Source organism: Botryllus schlosseri, chromosome 4, assembly GCF_051294905.1.
Source record: "Botryllus schlosseri isolate E-star chromosome 4, Bs_hap1, whole genome shotgun sequence".
In the NCBI taxonomy this organism is placed as follows: Eukaryota; Metazoa; Chordata; class Ascidiacea; order Stolidobranchia; family Styelidae; genus Botryllus; species Botryllus schlosseri.
The window spans coordinates 11,782,654-11,804,879 of NC_137239.1; the positions used below are offsets into that span (position 1 = coordinate 11,782,654).

Sequence of the window (22,226 nt, forward strand, 5' to 3'; positions counted from 1 at the left end):
ACTTCTTCCAACCAAACATGTATCCAGCATCCTTTGATAACAGGCCTAAATAATCACCTTTTCTCTGTTTTGTTATATCGCATTAATTTTTGTTTTGCTTGTTCTGTTTAAGTCACACCTGCAGCTTGCGTTTGACATCGTGTTGTCGTACACCGCTCTACAAGCTATGTTAGGTCGAGATATAGCATTCAAGGCTTTCTAATGGCCAATATTTTTGAACAGGGTATCGCCATTCCTCCTTTGTTTTCTTTTCTTTTTCATCAGTATTTTTATGTTATTCGTCTCGCCTTTTTGTAGATATTAAAGAGATCCGAAGTACAGTTTTTCGATTTCTTTGGTATGATTTCCTTCTTGAGGATTGTCGCAGTATGTATGTATAATATGTATATCAATTGTGAAGCGGCAATAAGACTCTTCAAGAATATTATTTTTCCCCACCCATGTTAGTTTTCTACACTTATTCATGTTGAAAATCGTTATTATTTTTCAATTTTTCTAACCCACATTTGTCTTACATTTTTCCCTAGTAAGTGTCCTGCTGTGATTTAAATTTAATCTTTAATATAAACTTTGTATTCTGTATCGCAATGCTCTAGTGTTTTGATTGGATAGAAAATAATAATAAAAAACTGAACATGAGCACCACGACGAATGTAAAGTAGCATAATATAGTATAAAATAAGGACAGGCGCTGAAAATAAAGTGGATTCGTGCTGACGATATACACGATAAGCGATGTCTACGATGTGTCAGATCGTCTAGGAAAGCAGATTGAGGCAAAGTGTCCGATAGTAATGTGACTGACGGTCTGGCCAACGTGTGACGTGTAAGTCCTCAATCAGTCATTTATTCCGTATAGCGAGGCGACCCAGCACAAATCAATTTTTTCTTGATCTAAAATAAGCGTTTGACTGCGTCGATCACATTATTATTCCCTCGAAATTGGCGCGCTACGTGTTCCGGGGTCCACAACTAGAGCTCATGAAAAGCTACCTGACTGGGAGACATCAAATGGTTTCGATATTCAACACCCTGCACCCCCCCCCCGTGTTACCCGCGGTGTTCCGCAAGGCCCAGTTCTTGGACCGGTCCTTTATACTTTATATGTCAATGATATCTTTGAAACCTCATCATTGAATACCACACTGTTCGCAGACGATACTCACCTCCTATCTGTCGCACCTACTACCGCAAGCTTGAATTCCGTCACCCGTGATCAAATGCCCGAAGTGCATGAGTGGACGTCCCATAATAGTAGGGTTACCATATTTTGGAAATCTGAAAAGAGGACACTTTTCAGAATTTTCAGACTTGTAAAACCGGAGGAGAATTCTCAAAAAACGGTAAATTTTTTCCACTTTGCGGTCGGTTGACTAAAAAAAAATAAGAAATAAAAAAAGATCAACTTACCGCCCAGCTCCCGAAATACCCGCCGGAGCTTCACTCCGGTGCTGATTTAGGGCATATCAGTCCAATTTTCAGTAAATATGACTTAAATTCTCAAAAAAGAGGACAAAATCTCAAAAACGTCAAAAAAGAGGACAAATCCTCTTAAAAGAGAACAAATCCTCTTAAAAGAGGACGTATGGTAACCCTATATAATAGCCTCCGGGTTAACGCTGCGAAATCCCAATTATTGTTCGTGAACTCCTGCAATAACCTTACCGTTGACATCGCTGATGACTAATCAATTTCCAACCCTAAAAATGCCAAATGCCTTGGCGATTTACTATATTCGGACATGTCGAGGAAGATGAGTCACATACAATCACGCAAACCATAACTATCGAAGGTATGTGGTGTGTTTCGCCGCCTTAGCTACACTCTGCCAATTAGGGTTCTGTTGATACTCTTCAACACTCCATTCCTATCAAACTTACCATACGGAATTCTTTGTTGGGGTGCTGCCTGCAAGAATGCGATTGACTCACTGCAAAAACTACAACATCGGATCATCCATATCATTGCCGAAGCCCCACGGGGTCCTGGATGTGCAACTGATAAATCGCTACTCAAAGTATTTGGTGTTCTAAACATGGAAGATATGAGGAAGCTGGAAATTGCCAAGTTTATGTATCAGTTCCATTGCGGTCAATGTCCCTCAAACTCAAACGACTACTTAACCTTGGAGTCAAAAGCGCACAAGTACGGCACGCGCGCGTCAACGAAGAACAACTACCATATGATCAGGACGGGCTACAAGAAAACGCATTGGTCTATCAAGTATACCGGACCCCAATTGCAGAACAGCATCTATCCGACAGTCGTCGAGCATGTCCGCATTCAAGTCGAAATACAAGCAATTTCAGCATGCCACCTCATTTTGTCGCTTGCCTTTTATATTCTCTGCTTTACTTTTCATTGAATGTCCATTAGGGCTGTTCAAAAATAACTTTTTTCTTCGGATTCCAGCCATTCACTGATTAAATTGTCAGGTTACCCTAAAAAACGCTGCACACCAAATTTGGTTCGATTCTAACAAGTATAGGACTCCGCAGATCCAATTAAAAATTTTAATTTATTATGGAAAATTAAAAAAAAAAATTCCCAATTTTCCTGCCAACCCCATGAAATTGTTGAGCTGTCTTCAAAGACGTTGCAAAACAAATTTGAGTCAATTCCGACCAACAGAAGCGGAGTTATGTGAGTTTTTCGTTGATAAATCGCGGATTATCCACCAATCAAGGATAATCCGAGAAATTTCAACGAAAAACTCCAATAACTCCGCTTCTACTGGTCGGAATTGACTCAAATTTGTTTTGCAACGTCTTTGAAGACAGCTCAACAATTTCATGGGGTTGGCAGAAAAATTTGGAATTTTTTTTTTTAATTTTCCATAATAAATTAAAAATTTTAATTGGATCTGCGGAGGCCTTTACTGCTTGGAATCGAGTGAAATTTGGTGAGCAAGGTTTTCTACTGCAACCTGACGATTTAATAGGTGACCGGCTTGAATCGGGAAAAAAAAGTTATTTTTGAACAGCCCTAATGTCCATGCCTCTTCTTCACTTCGCCTCGGCCAAGGTGGATGTCTGATCTCAAAGACTACTCCAAGTTGTTTCGACACCTTCCTATCTTTTCATTGCATCGCAGTTTTGTGGTGTTTTGAAACGATGAAAATATTAATAAAACTGATTGATTGATTGATTATCTTCTTTTACTTTTCTTTCAGTGTAGCCTACATGACTCCGTTTTACATCGCCTAGGCCAGGCGGGTGTCTGATTTAGAAGACTACTTCAAGTCGTTTCGACACATTCCTATCTTTCATTGTATCGCAGTCTTGTTGTGTATTGAAATGATGAAATTTTTAGCAATAAATTGAATTGAATTGAAATCACATGCGATATCCCCAGGTGTTGGTGGCGCCATAGAGCTACAACTACATGTCCATTTTCGGTAGAAGTGTGCACTTACAACCAACAGCAACATCATCACAGACCACAGCATGCATGGCATGAACACTATGAACAAAAAACGGAAATAAAGCAGTTAGCAGTAACACATAAAGCTGTGCTACAAAATTGCATTAGGCAATTGTCATGTCAGGTAAGCATAACTAATGCAATTGCAGAATTGCAGAATTGCAATACCGGAGGAAAATCCTGACAAATGGTGAATTTTTCCCACTTCGTGGTCGGTTGACTAAAAAAAGGGTCAACTTTACTACTCAACTCCACTTCCCGAAATACAGTTTTTCTTCCACATTATCCGTTGGTTGACTAAAAATAAAAAAGGTCAGCTTTCCGACTCAGCTACCGAAACAGTCGCCGGAGCGTTATTCCAGTGCTGATTTACTGTATCTCAGTCGTCATTTGCCGTATATTTAACCAAAATTCTCCAACAAGAGGACAAAATCTCAAAAAAGAGGACGTTTGGGCGTCCTTCGAGGACACTTTCGAAAACGTCAAAAAAGAGAACAAATCCTCTTTAACGAGAACGTATGGTAACCCTAATCTAGGGGGCTACGAGGTCATTTTTCGAGTACTGCAATTATACGTTCCTTGCCACTAAAGTTGACGTATTAACGAGAATCAGAGAGAGAAGGCTGCAAACCTCGATTAGTCGTATCGAAATTCGCATCATATTATATATATGTATACACGAAACATGCAGTAGAAAGATACACACGCTGGTGGATAATACGTATCTGTTAATTCGTAATCAATCCACTTTCTTACCGGTGTGAATTCATCAGGAGTTGTAGTCGAATGTACTAGACTAGACGCGAAGCGTCACACTCCATTCAGAATCAGATCACTCAGATATTTGGTATTGAAAGGCCCACTCACGGGATGACAATTCTGACAGAGTTGACATGCAATCTCCCCAATCGTTGTTTTCAGTAGGGCCGCGGAGTCTTTCTGCTTTACGACAGTGGTTTGCAACCTGGAGGAGTCGAAGATGCCGACCTTTATGGGAGAAGGTGCTAGCTCTTTTTATAATCAGATTAATTTAATGGTTGGTCGTTGAACATTTTCAAATTGCTTCAAAAAGGCTGGGATCCTATGGGATAATATGATACTGTACTATTAGTTATGTAGTGAAAACTGGCTGTGAGCAACGCATCTACCTTCGCGAGCCCCACAAAAACAACTCATGACATTGATCGAATGTTATTATTCGTTCGTATGGTAGGGCGCCACAAGTCCAAAAGGTTTAGGAACTAGTGGTCTGGGTAGCAGATAGAGATGGAACTGAACAAAAAGGGCTGCTAACCGCCCATCCGGTGTTTATACTTTTCAATATGACTTAATTCTCGGAAATTGACGTCTACCTGGCATACGATAGCAATATCCGACAACGACAGTAATCAAGTGCCTTTATCGAAACCCCGCAGTAAGGTGATATTACCTATCGAATTGAAAACACCCTCCTCGTACCTCCGTAATATAGACCACATACGGTATGCCTGTAATTATTAACAGTAGTCGTACACTTTTAGCGAAAAGAATGATGTATTCACAGTATACCCGAATAGGTACACCAAACAGGACCTAACTCAGAATTATATTGCGGTAATAATTCCTACGGGTCCACGTACACATGGTCCCTACTCAGAAGCATCATTTGGATAAAAAGGTTGTGTTAGATTTATACCATGGTGTCAAAATGAGGTATAGGGTCTGGTTTCATTTACTGCATGGGTGTATTTGTGTATTCACACCCGAATGTCACGGGTCGCACACTCAGGTTGTAGAATGAAGCGGCAGGCTGGTGATAAAAGATACTGCTATTGTAACAGGCAGAATTATCATCAACGCGAAATGAAAGTCGTGTCCAATCAGCACGGTATAGCGATGCATATTGAATATTGATCAGATACATTGCTCTGTAATGTTGTGTGCCTAATTCGTTGGTTGTCCGATTGTTGAGTGAAGCCATTACTTATGCGACAATCGTCATGATCATTATCGGAGATATTTTAGCGTAGGAATTTTACGCAGTGTCAAGTTGGTCCAGGTTTGCTAAATTAAAAATGTAACTCGATCAACTTGATGCGCTGCGACCAACCGGTTTCATTAATTCTGGGTTGGTAAATCCCGAAGAAGGAGATAATCCACTGTTTTAATCCAGTGGTTCTCAACCGGGGGTCCGCGAAACCTAGAAATTTGTTAATTGATTGATAACCTAATTTGTATTTTTTCAATTAGGGAAAGCATGAGATAGTTTCGCTTCACAATTGTTAAAACTTCAGGACTCACATCATTAAAATAGTCGTCCGAGATAAAACGTCCTACGGTGCAAACTCATTCTAATTACCAAATTGCAAAAATAGGCTACTGTAATTTCTGAATTTGTTTACTAATCTGTCCCAATTGAAACCTCGCCACGAAATCCATTTTCTCCCGGGATACGGCCTAAGCCTAGGCCTACTATACATATCACTATTTCAGAATAACTTCAAGATGAGATGCTGTACGTTATATGTTCATTAAATACTCTGTTTCTTAATTTCGGTGTCATATATGTTGCAATCATAGCCAAAACTGTCGTCGGGAGCGTTACGCGGTAATATTGCATTCGTCAGCACCTATCTTGGTGAAACTATTTTCGGCAGTCGTTCATATCAAATCGAAGACTGGGATTTTCAAGACAATAAATACAGCTGCAAAATTCGCCTCGAAATAATAAAAGACTACCCAATTTCAACATATAGTATGAAGTCATTTTGTAGAAAAGTCATTTTGTGACTGTTTCTCACGAGACTACAGTTAATATTTGCACTCGACAGAAGACGGTTGGACGATAATTTGGCTAATTTTGAACGAAAACTTGAGGTGATCCGCCGCGGTCCGTGAAGGTCCAAAAGGGGCCCGCTAAGACAAAAAAGGTTGAGAACCACTGCTTTAATCAATCCAGCTATATTACTAGAGTTTTTGGTGCATATATAGTAAGCCTGCGGAGATGTTCTGCTTCTACAATTAGAACTTCATGCGCAAGGCATATCTTAAAGATATTAGTGATGGCACAGAATAGGCTACCGCACGGGCTCTCTGCGGTGTAAATTTCCCAGTTTCCAATTTAACACGAGTATTAGTCTTCCAGATGGGCCATGACGACTAGCCGCTGGAATAGGAACGTATGCTACATATGTAACCGAAATGCGGCCGGGTATATCAAAAGGTGTTTTTGTGTGGTATTCATTGTGTTTGCCGATTGCTATGGTAATTTACATCATGACGATCTTCTTTATTTTTATTCCGTAACTGCCGACTTGTAGCACGGCCCATTTCTAGGCTTTTTGTAAGACACCACTTACGCGGATGAGATGGCGAGGAAAAGCCTAGATAAACCACCAACACTCAGGTATAGGAATTCTGAAGTGAACCTCGGTCGGAGTCGAACCCGCAACCCATTGGTGTTGCAGCCGCGTATTATACCACTGTGCTATCTGGCCACTGGCATGACAACAAAGTTGAACATCCCTGGATTAGGCATACTATGGAATCTGTTTATAGGCTAATATGTGGTCTGGGGTGTAAGAGTATTGAGAAAACGTTAAAATGGGTACCTAGGGTTGCATTTAAAACAAAATTCAACTTAAAAAAGCATGGTTAAAACAAGACCCTTGTTTAAAACATGTTTTTACTGTTTTTATGTTTTGATTTTAAGTCATGACGTCACCAATATTCACTTGTTACGTCATAGTGGTGACATTGACAATTGAAAATATACATTAACCATTAATAGTTATAATTTGAAAACGACAGAAGCGATGTGTGTCAAATCCAGCATGGGGACCACACAGCTGTTGGTGTCGATCATGGCGCAGTGTGGTCTCAATTGCTTCAGTACAACTAATGTGAGATATTTCACACGTACCGGATATAAATTACAGAGGCACTTAGGAGGCGTTGTCAATTCGATAGGTAATATCGCTTTACTGCGAAGTTCCGATAGTGGGTCATGATTATTATCGTCTTCGGATATTGCTATCGTATGAAACACAGTAATTTCCGATGTCAGATTGAAATGTAAACAATATATGGGCGCCTGGACGGCTTGCAGTAACTTCGCTGCACCCCACCATAGGGACGAATAGCTTGCGGCACCATGACATTACATCAATCACCTCAGTTTTATTTTGTGAGACCCAGGACGGTTATTTGCACGCCGATGTCGCCAGTTTCGTTCCTGATCTAGTGTGCCTGCCTCCTTTTTACATTGCCTAGGTCAGGTGGGTATCTGATTTCGAAGGCTACTTCAAGTCGTTTCGACACCTTCTTATCTTCCATTGTATGGAAGTCTTGTGGTGTATTGAAATACTCAAATTGTTGACAGTAAATTGAATTGAATTGAAACTAGTAGATCATTGTGTCAGCTGTGTTTACCACTCCGCAGTATATCAGTGACGTGACGTTATTATTGAAAGAATTTCCTCCTATACATCGGGTACGCTGAATACTCTTCATGTTCTCTATCTGGTCCCCCTCTCTTCATTCACATCTGCAATACTGTGCTAGTGTATGGGGGCACACCCACACAATTTGTTTGAGACCCATTATCATCCTCCAAAATAGTGCCATACGAGAAATGGATGGAGAATGGTGTCGGTTTTCGTCATAGACTTCAGCCAGAATACCCAAAACTTGCTATTCTGAGAGTGACAGACGTCATGAAATACGAAACTGCAAAAATTCTACATAATATATTTCAACTTAAACAACTATTTAACAGACATTTCACTACTTTTGCCTCGGTAAACTCACACCACACTCGTACGCTTCCAAAAAAGGGTTATGTCTGCCGCTTGTATCCAAATCATTCTCTCAAAAAAGTTTTTAGCGCTGTGACCTCGAACACGCTACCAATGGAATTCCGAAACTTACCTGACCATTTATTAAAATAACGTTATCGGAAGTATATCTTAGATAAATATTTAATCTTGATCCATATGTGTACCTTCATCAGCTGCATATATCTTGTGTTAGTATCCTGGTTGAATACCTTTTCGCTCATTGTTTGTAGTTTTTTATTTATTTACTTATTTATTTATCCTGATTGTAATCTGCAACTGACTCTAATGTGTATACACCTACAGGTGGTGGCTGTGTACTAAAGCCTCACTACGCCTCGTCGTCATTCTGGTCCGTACCGGGTCTTCACTCGTGGGACAAATAAATTAATCAATCTACCTTTACTATATGTATCCCTAAGACTCTAAAACCCAAGCAACTGTAATATACCGTGAGCAGGACTGGTATTCGAGTATCGATCATTATGATGTCATAATAGTATGAGAGATTTGCAAAGTTCAAATAAGAAGCCATTCGGGTACAGAACTGTAGAATAACACGAGAAGATATGTTGATATTGGTAATTTATTCACTTAACGCTTTTCGACTGTCTCTCATCACTAGCGGACATCGGGCGAGATGGTGTAATGGTTATGCGTCCGGCTTCTCGAGCGGTAGGTCGTGGGTTCGATCCCCGGCCGGGTCATACCAAAGACTCGAAAAATGGTATCCGCAGCTATCCTGCTAGGCGCTCAGCAATCAAGGATAGCATGGAGGAGAAAAAAAAAAACGGGGGCGCAGACTAGATGACCTCATGGGGCCGTATCGCAACATGGTGCAGGCGAGAAAGAATATCATATCTCTCTCTATCTCTCTCTCTCTCTCGGTAATATGGTGAATCCAATTCGAAATTTAGAAAATAGTACGCCTGTGTGACGTCATTTATGATAAATCAGTATTTTCGACCATGCCTATTTCATTGCACTTCGTGACAATGCTGTGGGTCTATCCCGACTTCGCAAAAATGTCCCTTCCATTAATGTCTAACGTCCATAGCGTTGTACTATATGTTTTGCAGATTGATAAACCTTGGTAGCAAGGAGAGGGTATGATTTCAGTACTCGAAAAATCATCTCTTACTACTCGACATTAGGATTAATGCTCGATTCAGATTCTGTTACAGGAATCATTGTGCCCATCCCTAATCGCAAGAAGCATTCTGTATCAGTACTTAATATACGAATTACGATACGGCATCGTTTCCACAGACCAATGTCTTTAACCACCCCAATGATATCTCTGCAAATGAGGCTATGGCGACCTATGGTAGACCTACCTATAATTGCCATGATGACGCAACGAATTTTGCTGATGGAACATAAATACAGGGTTAGATGCATAGTAATTTGCAGACCCGAGTAAGTAAGTGGAAGCATAGTTGTTAATGTAGCTAGCAATGAAACGGTTGATAGTACCGAGCCCATGTTAATGGAATACGGAAATGGGATTATTATCTCAGTTACACCCAGAGGTGGTCAGCAACGAAGTACTTCTACTTTTTGGAGGTACTCAAGTAGTTTCCCTCTACTTCTGGTACTTACTTAAGTAGATCTGATTTTCTCTACTTCGCACTATTTTGTGATCTACTTACTTACTTTTCGCTATTTTCAGTTTGTCCAGTAGAAGTAGTTTAATCCCCCAATACGAAAGATAGCCTGAGGAATTTCGGGGCTGTTTCCACGGAGTACCAACATTTTATATTCATAAAAGTCCAGTAAAGCCCAGAAATTTTGTTGCGCTTCGCGCACAGTAGTTATGGAGTCACAAATATTTTTTCACGAAAGTATCAGTGAATATAGTTCAGGTACCGGATTGCTTAGTGCCGCTCACACCGCATTGTCGCCCTTATCAAATACTTCATCACAGTAAATATGACCCACCATAACGTTTCAAGCTACCGTTTCGCAATCTAGCAATTACCTATCATATCGTAATCTAGCAGCCAATTACGTGTCTTGCTAATCTGGGAAACCCAGCTTTTTTAACGCTACACCTGTTTTAGCAGATCACCTTTGAAGCTTTATGGATAAAAGACATGAAATATATTTTCCGCTTTTTACAACTGGTATTTGTATTTCACTTTAAATTGCGAGTGCTATACTTTTAGTTCTAATTACTTTCAGTTCTTTTGTATGCAGAACATATGTGTTGAAGCATAAAAGCAAGTGTAGTAATGCCTCTGTCTTCCGAAAGTAAAGCTACACTAAATATAACTTTTACGATCCACAATATTTGTTATTAACGTATACTAATCGCGCAAAGTGATGAAACCGTATTCCATAGAAATTTTACGTATTGCGCTTCGCCTAAACTTGGGGCCTTATCATATGGGATAGAGCGCGATGCCATTATATTCCCGAAAACGGGGTCTTCTAGTAAACAAAGGATTAGTATCGCATTTTCATATCAATACTATAATTTGAATCCCATGATGCGAAAGAATGCTTAGTCTGTCGAAAATTGATACCTCCAGGGATGCATCAATGCGAATCAAGCTCTCCGCACCTTCCGCATAGCTCAATCCGCAGCTTTTGACAGTCCATGCGAACGAATTAAGATTGGTTTCAAAACTACTTACTTACTTGAGTAGATTTAAAGTCGGTCAATTCTACTTCTACTTCAAGTAGTTTTAGGTGGCTTATTGAAGAAGTACTTCTACTCGTACTTGAGTAGATTTTTTCGTCGCTACTTCTACTTCTACTTGAGTAGCTTTCCTGACTACTTTGACCACCTCTCGCTTACACATCAACCCCCCTTGACCCATAAATACTGCGAGATTCATCATTGTTGGCAATCATATAAAAAGCAGCGAAACATGGGTCTATGGATTGTGTCACTATCATGCGTCTAGTTGGGTTTGAGTGGTACTTCACCTTCACCATTCTTCAAAATGTACTACTGAACATGAAAATAATTCCTTATAGATTTCGGATATCTTCATTGAGAATATGGCAAAATTTTGTTCCATCTGTCCTTCGAAAGACTACATTCAGTTGGATGTTTGGAGTTTCATTTTGACCGAAAAACGTGAATTCATTTTGATAAATACCCTCATACACCGGAAATGCATGATTTGCAGTGAAGGCAATCGGATTCCTCAATAAATACAATCAAATCAATTACCAATGACATTGCAGAACCACATTCTCAAAGAAATTCTTGAAAGTGCCCAGATTATTTGAATCATACGCGGAATGACATAGTTTGTAACAGGCTAAAAAAAGCAAACCAAAACATCTTGTTATATTTTCTACAATATATGTGATATGCATTTATGGACAAGTTCCTTGAAATTATGAGGGTTTGAGATACTCGAACCGATATGTATCCAAGGCACTGTAGCAAAACTCAGTGTTGGCTACTTCAACAAACTCAATTACTTGAAAAATCGAAAAAGTTGCAAATAGTTTTATGAAAAAATGGACAAAATTTGCAGATATTGGCACTATATGATTCCTCCGAACAGTTTAAAACACTATAGGCCTACTACATAACTTCTGAGTATTTAGGAAGCTGTAAAAAAGTTGCAAAAGTTAAAAAACTTCTCCCAATGATGAAACTTCTACAAGATACGGTTATTTTGTTGTCGGGATCATTCGATGGATAAGACGGCAATCCAGCCATTGCCAGCAATGCCAGGTGCTGTATGCTTACACTCAACCAGCAAAAAATATTTCATTCAACTTTTGTTTCAACAGGAAGGTTGCAATACGGCGGCTAATTACGGTATTCATGCATCATGTCCAAATCGTTATTACCCTGAGTCAATGCCACAGGAACCGGGCCTTGTGGTCCCTATTTACCATGCACGTGATCTCTATATATTCGACAGTTTTGAACAATTTAGCACAGGTATTTCGAAAGATAGCCTACAGCAACAACTCAAGTAAGGACTGCATTTATACGTTTCAGCAACTGTATAATTTATAAAACCGGTCCTTTTTTACCTGAGAAGAATGCAGATCAGAACTCTGATGCTTTTACTCGTTGTGTTCGGACTCATCATGCAGTCCGAGGCAAGTTTCGACCACCGTCGGAGGCGCAATAACCACAGGCGCCGCAGCCATGTAGTCAGACGTCGCCGCACACCCGCCCGTCGCCGCCGTCGCTTGCATCGTTTTGATGAAGAAAACGAAGACGAAACCCCAGACTTTGAGGTACGCCATGGTCCCAGGTTATAATTAGCCCTAGCCTATGCTATTCGTTGAGCGAAAACGGGTAATTGAGTCATTCGAATTGAGTTTTTTCTTCTACCAAATTGCACGATCGATTACAAATGAACATAATCCATAACCATAAGTCTTTCAATACTCCGCACATCCAAGTGTATTATGTATTCTTTTTTTGTCAGGACATCGAAGAAATCCTGGAAGAGTAAGGTAAATATATTTGATGATGTCGTCATAAATGCACATGAAATCCCTATAGTTAGTTCACTCTACAATACAAGGGTTTCTCATGATCTATGTACGCAAACGTAATGTCTTTACGAATCGAATGGGACAGACATGACCCATTTGTATTGCATATCAGTAGGTATTGACAATTATAATCTTGAGAATGATGATAATAAACGCTTTAAAGAGGCCATCTACAGCAGTTTGAAATCTATGTTATAAATCTCCTCTATAGAGCTGCCTTTATTCGCACAAAGTGAAAGAAAATAAGTTTTTTATTAAGCGCCATTATCATTTCAGTCACGGACGAACAATATAAAGCTGCATCTCAAGTGCACCACGAACGCACTTAATATATCGAAAATAAATTACCTGATTCAAGTTGGCATTTGCGTTATATTCATTTAGTGGAGCTAGCAATGTTTTGCTTCAGTGGTTGGCCATCTAAGACCACAATGACAGGAATAGAAAAATTTCCCATTGAGTTATCGACTATAGAAGAGTGTGAATCAGGGCTTTGGCGCCGGCGGAAATGTTGCATTGCTCCAGCTCCGGAGCTCTCTAATATCATAAATGAGCTCCAGCTCCATCTCCGAAAGAACGTGTATTTTTTACGGCTCCGGCTCCAATCACGAAGGAACGTGTATTTACTCGTCTAATCCATAGAGGAGACGGTGCGCGCGTCCAAATCAACGAGTGCAACGAGGTCACTTTTTTATCCTTAGACGTTGCCTAGTATGTTTACCGACTAGTTTATTTTCTCACATAAACATCATCCCGTTTCGCGAAATATATAGTAATCAGTATTTTTCACACCACACAATTCGCCACCAAGGTTGTGCTGATGAATAATTTGCGGGTATGCCGATGCCGAATACCAACAATAAATTCAGAGCATGCACTTTAAAAGGCATATATTGCGTACCCAGGTTCGGTGCCTATGTATGAACGTATAACTTCACTACTGTAGAATTTCCATGAACATGGTTAGTTAGAAGAGGTGGCGAGAATTCTTGATTTTGTGAACGTTTGCCGTAAAATTATGTGAATTCAGCCAATAGTGGTACGATATCATCTTATGATATACAAAAAGCCGGAGCTACTTTACAAGCAACTCGCTCCATCCCCGGCTCCATTTGAATTTCAAGTAGAGCTCCGGCTACAGCTCCGTTGAAAATCCACGGCTCCTGGCTTCAAAGCCCTGGTTAGAATTCTGTCTAGAGTGTGAGTACAAAGACACCACCTGAGAGAATACACCGGTTAACGTATATTGAGGTGATAACAATATATTCAAATGACCGCTTTGTAGTCATGTTCTAAGCTAGGGTAGATCAATGAAGCAGTTTTGCTTTATAGCTGCTAAAGCTTGCGGATGCACATCAGTTAATGGACATTCAATATAAATATAAAAAATATAAATTAGAATGATAAAGTCAATCAAGATAACTACGCAATGTTAGCACAACATTTGAAATTTGAAGCTGTCAACCGAAGGAAATTCACAGTGGCCGAAGAAGAATTTCTGTGGCATTTTCCCCACTTGTCCCACGAGGTTGAAGTCTCTCCACGATGTACGATTCTTCTGTGATAAACATAATCATTATTTTAGCTAAAGGAACAGCAAACTGAAGTGGTTGATTGGCATGACAAGGATGGACTTGATATGCTCATTGAAAAATCCGTTTCTTAATTGTGGTGCCTCCGCGTCTTCATCGAGCTCAAAGGTGTCGTCGGAAATGTTACGCGTTATCATTTCATTACACTGGTCAACACGACTTTTGCGCCAGGATTCCACCGGGTCATTTTTACATAATTCGGGGGCGCTGAATCCGAATATGCCGTTATTTTAGTTCTATCACGTAACGCTTTGAAGATACTATGTATGGCGATTTTTACTAATTTTTGGGGGTACTCAAGATTTGACCTACTTGCAGTACTTACTGAAGTTGATATGTTTTCAGACTAATTCCAATCCTATTACTTTTGCAATCAGGATTTTGAAAAGTAGAAAGTAGTTTAAGGAAAATATTGCACCACTATCATGAGTTAATTATCATTCGAACTAGGCAACATAGACCCTGAAGCATGGTAACTGAATTTGTTTCCGAATAGATGCATTTTGCGAATTCGTATGTAGCCACCTCCAACTAACTGCTGAAAGTATGCCATCACCATCCCCCGACCAGATATACTTAGATTTACTGACTTTTAGTACTTCGGATACCGTTCGTTTCGACTTCCACTTGAAGTACTTTTGACGGGTCTTGGAAATTAGTACTTCTACTTGTGATTGAGTAGAAATGTAAGGCGTTACTTGTTATACTTGAGTAGCAACGCCGATCAACTGCTATATTCTGGTTCATAGAAATATAATACGGCAAATCAGAAACCGCTAAAATTAAATAAGCTTTTTACACTTAGAACTGGCGTTTATTCATGCAAAACAGAAACACAAAGCTTCGAAACCATTCAAAAATATCACTAGAAATTAACCAACGCTCATCTCTGGCTCTGTTCCAGAATATAAAGCATTCTATTTGGTGTAGGCCACAGTATGTCCGATGCAGGAACGTCACAGCACTTCTTCAGGCCCCTCCAAAAGTTTGAGAAACTCTCGGATTATGCGCTTTCTACCGCTGCTTTTGATCACTGGACTCTAGTTCACCGAAAATTCTTTCATCCTGTACTACAACCATTCAGGTTACATGATGGATAATTCCAATGACAGTATTTGATCTGTTTCTGCTGTACGCTAACCTAGGGGTACCATATTTCTGTTAACCAAATTCTGGACACTCTTTAGCGCACACTGGTGGATTTCAAAATGAGGTATGACGTCACACTAGCAAAGCTTTGCTCATACTCCAAGGGTGGTCACGATCCGGTTCAAGAGTATGTGTGTGTATGTGTGTGTTGTGTAACCGGGACCAAAACAACATTTTTCCAGCCCCTTCCCGCCCAAATAAAGACTGATTTTGAGTCCACCATGGGGTAATCGATGCATTTTCCGGGAGGCGGGCTTGCTATATACATCTGGTCGTTAAATGTTTCGAATGAATTGTGTCAATAATATTGGTTGTTCCATATATTACTATATAGTTACTACTCTACGCCCACATGATGAGAGTTAGCGGTATAGAGCTGGTGGAGGATGATGAGTTCGAAAATACAAGAAGCGTAATTGTACATCGTTAAGTCATATTCATGTCCCACCGATAAGATTGTTTATCATCCTTATGCCGGTGCGCGCCAGAGAGCTTCATAAACACCCCACATCCAGTGGTTTCTAACCTTCAATGGTCGTGACTCCATTTCCAATTTGAAAATGTGCCGTGGCCCAGATCAAAATTTGACGAGCTGATTGCTAGAAGTCAGCACCTTTGCCCACACTTACTAACGGGCTATTTTGAAAGCTGATTACGTTAAACATATTCGCGAACCCCAGAGTAAAGGCAAACGACCCGCACGTTTGGAACCACTATCTTTGAATAAAGCACATTTAAACGGCCTTAACGGTCTCTAGGAATATACCGTTCTCCTATAATTGCGATTACAATTAGGCTCATTCCAGTAAATTAAATTTTTTTTTATATATATTTTATTGCAGGTTTGCGAGGGTGGTAGTCCCCATATTAAAATCAAGAAATGTGATAGTAAATCGCGCGCAGCGCGAAGAAAAATATCATGCATCAGCATAAATATTCCCCAAAATAATGTTGTTATGTTGATTTACGAAATCATTATGAGCCTACGTCAGGTCTTCAAAATTCCGGACATTTGGCATATTTTAGAAATTCCTCCCGGACGCTAGTTTGAACAGTGAAATTCCGGACATGTCCGGGAATTCCGGACGTATGGCAACCCTACGCTAACCGTAATGTCACTGACGAAAACCGAAATTTGATTAATTTTTTGAAATGAAAAAATTCATGCCGATAAAATCTGACGTGATAGAGAAATTCTGAGCACAGAATTGGATTCAGCAACCTAAAATTAGCCTAATTCAATCATTAAAACTTTCCGCCGAATTTTTGTTCGAAATTTGTAGACCAATGACCGACCTTTGTGAAAGTGGATTTTCTACTCTAGGTCATATAAAATCATAGGCGCAGATTTCCAAAACACCATCGCGTATTCAGAGACTTGTTTCTCAAATGTAGCCGGAAATTCCATTATGTAAATTTGCTTTGATGCGAAAGTCGCATCACACATTCATGAAATCGTCGCTTTCGAATCAAAGTAGCATATGCCCATTTTTTCAAATTTAGAGATTCAATAACAGCAAGAAAAGAACATATAAGTCGAAGACAGGGATATATCCTGTAAATTACATTTTTGCCGGCACACAGCAAGAAAACTATTCAATGCGGGAATAATTTCCCCCGAATAGTCAAACCGCATCATGCTTGGCAGGGGAGTTAAACTTCATGCTTGCAAGCCATTGTGTCATTGATAACAGTGTGATGCAGCTAACCCACCATATAGCTCTTTAAGCAAATCAAGAGAATAGAAACATACTAAAATAGTTTACAGCATGATTTTAAATCACTCTTCTACATTTTCACGCAATATTTGATAAATGTTGCTGTAAAACAGTAAGAATTAGCATGAAAAATAGAGAAATGTTGCAAAAAGTTGCAATATAAAATCCCGCCAAACAGCTTAAAACGTCATGGTACAGGAGCGGGCAACATACGGCCCGCGACGAGATTTTGTGCGACCCGCAGAGAGTTTCTACCCTGAAAGTGAAATTGTAATCTGAAAGTATTGACAAAAGGTTGCCAACCTGAGAAATACGGTCATGAAACTATTTGTTCAGTTCAAATCTACATACATGATCGAGCAAACATTTTCGATCATGAACGTTAACAAGACAAGGCTGCGTTCCACTATAATTAACAGTTTCTACATCCGTCATTCCGCTAGGGTTCAAAGACCTTGTTGATAGCTTTGATCGACCCTAGATTTCTGATTGACCTCACCAACTATTGAAGTACATTAGGTCGAAAAATTCATGAAATACTGTTTTTGGTCACTATGCTTTAAACCTGAAGCTTACATTAAATACGATTATTCCTTGTATAGCTGGATAAATGCTACGCGATTAATGTATCGATTTTGTAATCCGGCCCGCCAAGTACTTTATTGTTCAATATCTGGCCCACCGCCCGGAGAGGTTGCCCGCCCCTAAAGTACGTAGATTCTGACTATCTAGGAAGCTGTCGGAAGCTGTGAAAAAAGTTGGAAAAGCTGCAAAAACTTGCCCCAGTGATAACACTTCTACAAGAAACAGTTATTGTTTGTTATTTTGCCGTGAATCATCCGTGACGCATTGATTCCAACGTGAAATTGTTGCACAGCTGAAGTAATTGTCAGATCGTACATTTGTAATAGATATAGCCACTGCAAAGGAGAGCCAATTGTGGACGAAACGCATTTGAAAACAACCTGAACACTTCGTTTACCTCTCGGAGAGCTTTGCCGTAGCACAAGTTAGGAACCACTACGTTAAGAAATGAAGGACCGCGTAACAGTTCGGATTGTTCGATAGGTAAGACGGTGCGATAATCCAGCCATGGCCAGCTGCTGTATTATTACACTCAAAGAAAAAAAAAATCATGCAACTTTCTTTTCAACAGGAAACTTGCAATACGGTGGCTTATTATGACATTCATACATCATGTCATAATCGTTATTACACTGAGTCAATGCAACAGGAACCGGGGCTTATGGTTCCTGTTTGCCATGCACTGGATCTCTATATATTCGACAGTTTTGAACGATTTAGCACAGGTATTTCGAAAGATAGCCTACAGCAACCACTCAAGTAAGGACTATACATTCACACAGTTCAGCAACTGTATAAGTTATACAACCGAGCTTCTTTTATTTGAGAAGAATGCAGATCAGAACTCTGATGCTCTTGCTCGTTGTGCTCGGACTCATCATGCAGTCCGAGGCACGTTGCCATCACCGTCGCAGGCGCCATCACCACAGGCGCCGCAGGCATGTTCACCGTCGTCGTCGCAGAGCCGCCCGCCGTCGCCGTCGCGCCCGCCGTTACGATGAAGAAAACGAAGACGAAACCCCAGACTTTGAGGTACAGTTATCTCCATTACGCAGCTGCTATTTATTCATGGCCCATTTGGTGTTCACAATAGTCAAGGTCTCACTCGGATATCAAGTAAAACGCGTTGGTCAGCTTTAGATTGGGTGTACGGTGATACGAAACACACTACCGTTTCATGGATAGCGGAAGTGGTTGATGGGGGATTCGAATAACTGAACAATAAACATTCATCCGTGTGATATCATGAAAGTCGTGATTCAAGAGAGAGAGATATAAAATAGAAAATGCATAAGCATTGTAACTAATGGAGTCATTTTTGATCCCCAACTCATCGTTCGTGTAATGATACCTCGTCTTTGAGATGGCGGGTAAATAGTTTTGCCAGTGTGCACCCCAGCATTGGATATCATGGTTGACTTAGATCTAGGCTTCCGACGCCTAATGGGTTGATGGCCCCAGGTTATAATAACCCTTACCTTATGCTATTCGTCGAGCGAAAACGCGAAATGAGTTTTTGCTTTTACCAAATTGCTCGATCGATTACAAATGAACATAATCCATATCAATAAGTCCTTCATTACTCCACACATCCAAGTGTAATATGTATTCTTTTTTTGTCAGGACATCGAAGAAATCCTGGAAGAATAAGGTAAATATATTTGATGATGTCGTCATAAATGCACATGAAATCCCTGTAGTTAGTTCACTCAACAATACTACGGTTTCTCATGATCTATATACCGAAACGTAATGACTTCGCGAATCACATGGGAAATATATAAGTCACCTGGATAGCTGGATTGCATATCAGTTGGTATTGGCAATTATATTCTTGATAATAATGACAATAAATGCTTTAAGGAACCTATCTACGGCAGTTTGAAATAATTGTTATAAATCTCCACAAGAGATGCCCTTTTCGCATAAAGTGAAAGAAAATCCGTTTTTAACAAACGCTATTGTCATTTCAGTCATGGACGAACAATATAAAGCTGCATTTTATGTGCACCACGATCGGACTTAATATATCGAAAATAAATTACTTGATTCAAGTTGACATCTGCGTTATTTTCATTTATTGGAGATAACAATGTATTGCTCTAGTGGAGAGCCATCTGAGACCACAATGACAGGAACAGAAAAATTTCGCATTGAGTTATCGACTAGAAGAGCTAGAATCAGGGCTCTGGAGCAGGAATAAATGTCAAATTGCTATAGCTCCGGAGCTCTCCACTATCATAAATGAGCTCCGGCTCCAGCTCATTTATACCACTGTTCCGGCTCCAGCTCCGGCTCCTATTTTTGCTCCGAAATATATCGAATGGGTCCGTCAGGTAGTCAGTAGCATCGGTTGCAGCAATCAGAACAAAGGTATCGTCGCGGGGAACTGTCATTTTGCGAGAGTATGCGAAGTCGTGTGACGTCATAATCACTCAGTGCCAACTTACGATGATATCATATTGGCGTACGCCCGCACTGTTTCGCATTGAGTTACCGACTGAAAGAGTTTGAATCGGGGCTTTGGAGCACGCATAAAAGTTGAAATGCTCAGCTCCGAAACTCTCTACCATCATAAATGAGTTCCGGCTCCAGCTCATTGATACCATTGTTCCGAAAGCTATCGAGTGGTTAGTCATGTAGTCAGTAGCATCGGGTGCAGCAATTAGCACAAAGGTGCCGTCACGGGAAACTGTCATTTTGCGAAGGTATGCAAAGTTATGTGGCATCATAATCACTCAGTGTCAACTTTCGATGACTTCATATTCGCGTAAGCCGACATTGTATTCCATGTCATTGCTTTGCACTCGGTGATATCAAGCTATAGCTGGACATAATCTTGAAAAGGTGTGAATATTCAAGTGTAGCGCATGTCGAGACCTTATCAGAAAACATCTGCTGTTTACCAATTACCCAATGTTTTGAAATTTGATATTGGTGCACCCGTTCGTTACCAGTCCATCTGTTGTTGATCATGTTTGTTGGAATATGGAAAGGTCTTGTACAAACGAATCGAATAAAATCAGCATTAGTGCCACTAAAAATCTGGAGGTACCTCAATATTTGTCAAGTTATAATGCAACGCCGCGCACTGTACAATGCAACGTATCAGTATCACACATGAAACTGTACGCTTGGAAATAACATTGCGCGACAATTCAGGAAGCGAGTGTATCAGGGGAGAGGAATGATTAGTTGATTACACGAAACAGATGATCACAAACTGGAAAGTGCGCATTCAAGAGCGAACGGTGTTTTTCTTGCGCGCGTCCAAATCGACAAGTGCAACGAGGTCACGTTTTTATAGTTGAGGCCGATGGACACCGGTTTACACTGAAGGCGAAAGCTCTGTTTGTTGATTATAATTTTGACCGCCCCATTACGCTTCATTACGCTTCTCCTCGCTACGCTCGAAAACGCTAAACTATAAGGCATTTTTGAGATCCGCCATATTTTTTTATTAACGTATACTATTCGCGAAAATGTTAACACGTCATCCGATACAACTTCTCGGTATTGCTCTTCGACTAAATCAAGGGCCTTATAATACGGCGGAGAGCGCCATGCCATGATATTTTCGGGGTGTTCGAGTAAGCAAAGGATTAGTATCGCCTTTCCATATCATTTCTATCATTTGCACCCCATACTGCGGACGAATGGGTATTCTGTCGAAAATCGATACCTCCTGGGATGCATCAATATGAATCAATTTCTCTGCGCCTTCTGCAGAGCTCAATTTGCAGGTTTTGACACTCCACGCAAACGAATTATGACCGTACCTACTTAATTATTAACTTAAGAAGATTTAAAGTCAGTCAGTTCTACTTCTACATCAAGCAATTTTAGGTTACTTTTCAAATTACTACTTCTACTTCTGCTTGAGTAGCATTCTTGACTACTTTGACCACATTTGGGATTAGGTGGGACTGTTTATTGTAAAGTCCGTTTCTCAATTGTGGTGCCCGAATGCTGCGATCGAACCCAACGGTGTCGTCGCGTTTTCATTCCATTATCGTCCACACACCGTTATTAAAGTTGATGTTCGGCTGTTGATCATATCGAATCAAAGACGCAGATTTCCGAAACATCATACATTCCTAATGGCGTTCGAATCAATATAGTTCATTTCCATTGTCCAATTTTTCAAATTTTGAGATTCGAATTTCAAATTTATGAAAACATCAATTTTTTGGACGTATTCATGTTTGTCACATTGTTTCAAAGGTAACAATCGCCAAGATATGGCCGAAAGAAAATGAAAAAAAAACGCAAAGTTGATTTTCTCGATGTGTGAAATTGACATAAGCTACATTGATTCCACTGCAGGCGTGGGCAACTAATTTTTTTCGCGGGCCAAATGAGAAGTAGAAAATACGTTGGCGGTCAAGTGAAAAATTTGAGCTATATTCTCCAGCGTATTTTAATTTTATTTCCTAATTACATTGGTAATAAACAATAAATGT

At 40.1% G+C, this 22,226-nt stretch overlaps 2 protein-coding genes across 2 annotated transcripts; both read left to right on the top strand.

The window, feature by feature from the left end:
• Window positions 1–12,050: 12,050 nt before the first annotated feature.
• Window positions 12,051–13,076, top strand: LOC145438094 (uncharacterized). Its single transcript, XM_080315493.1, has 4 exons — window positions 12,051–12,184; window positions 12,254–12,455; window positions 12,650–12,677; window positions 12,996–13,076. Exons 1-3 carry the CDS (start codon window positions 12,066–12,068, stop codon window positions 12,674–12,676), a joined length of 348 nt encoding a protein of 115 aa, XP_080171619.1. The 5' UTR covers window positions 12,051–12,065; the 3' UTR covers window position 12,677; window positions 12,996–13,076.
• Window positions 13,077–18,398: 5,322 nt separating this feature from the next.
• On the top strand, window positions 18,399–19,822 carry LOC145438100 (uncharacterized). The gene is made up of 4 exons (XM_080315499.1): window positions 18,399–18,522; window positions 18,594–18,795; window positions 19,387–19,414; window positions 19,737–19,822. The coding sequence occupies exons 1-3, from the start codon at window positions 18,404–18,406 to the stop codon at window positions 19,411–19,413; spliced, it is 348 nt and encodes a 115-aa protein (XP_080171625.1). The 5' UTR covers window positions 18,399–18,403; the 3' UTR covers window position 19,414; window positions 19,737–19,822.
• Window positions 19,823–22,226: the final 2,404 nt, after the last annotated feature.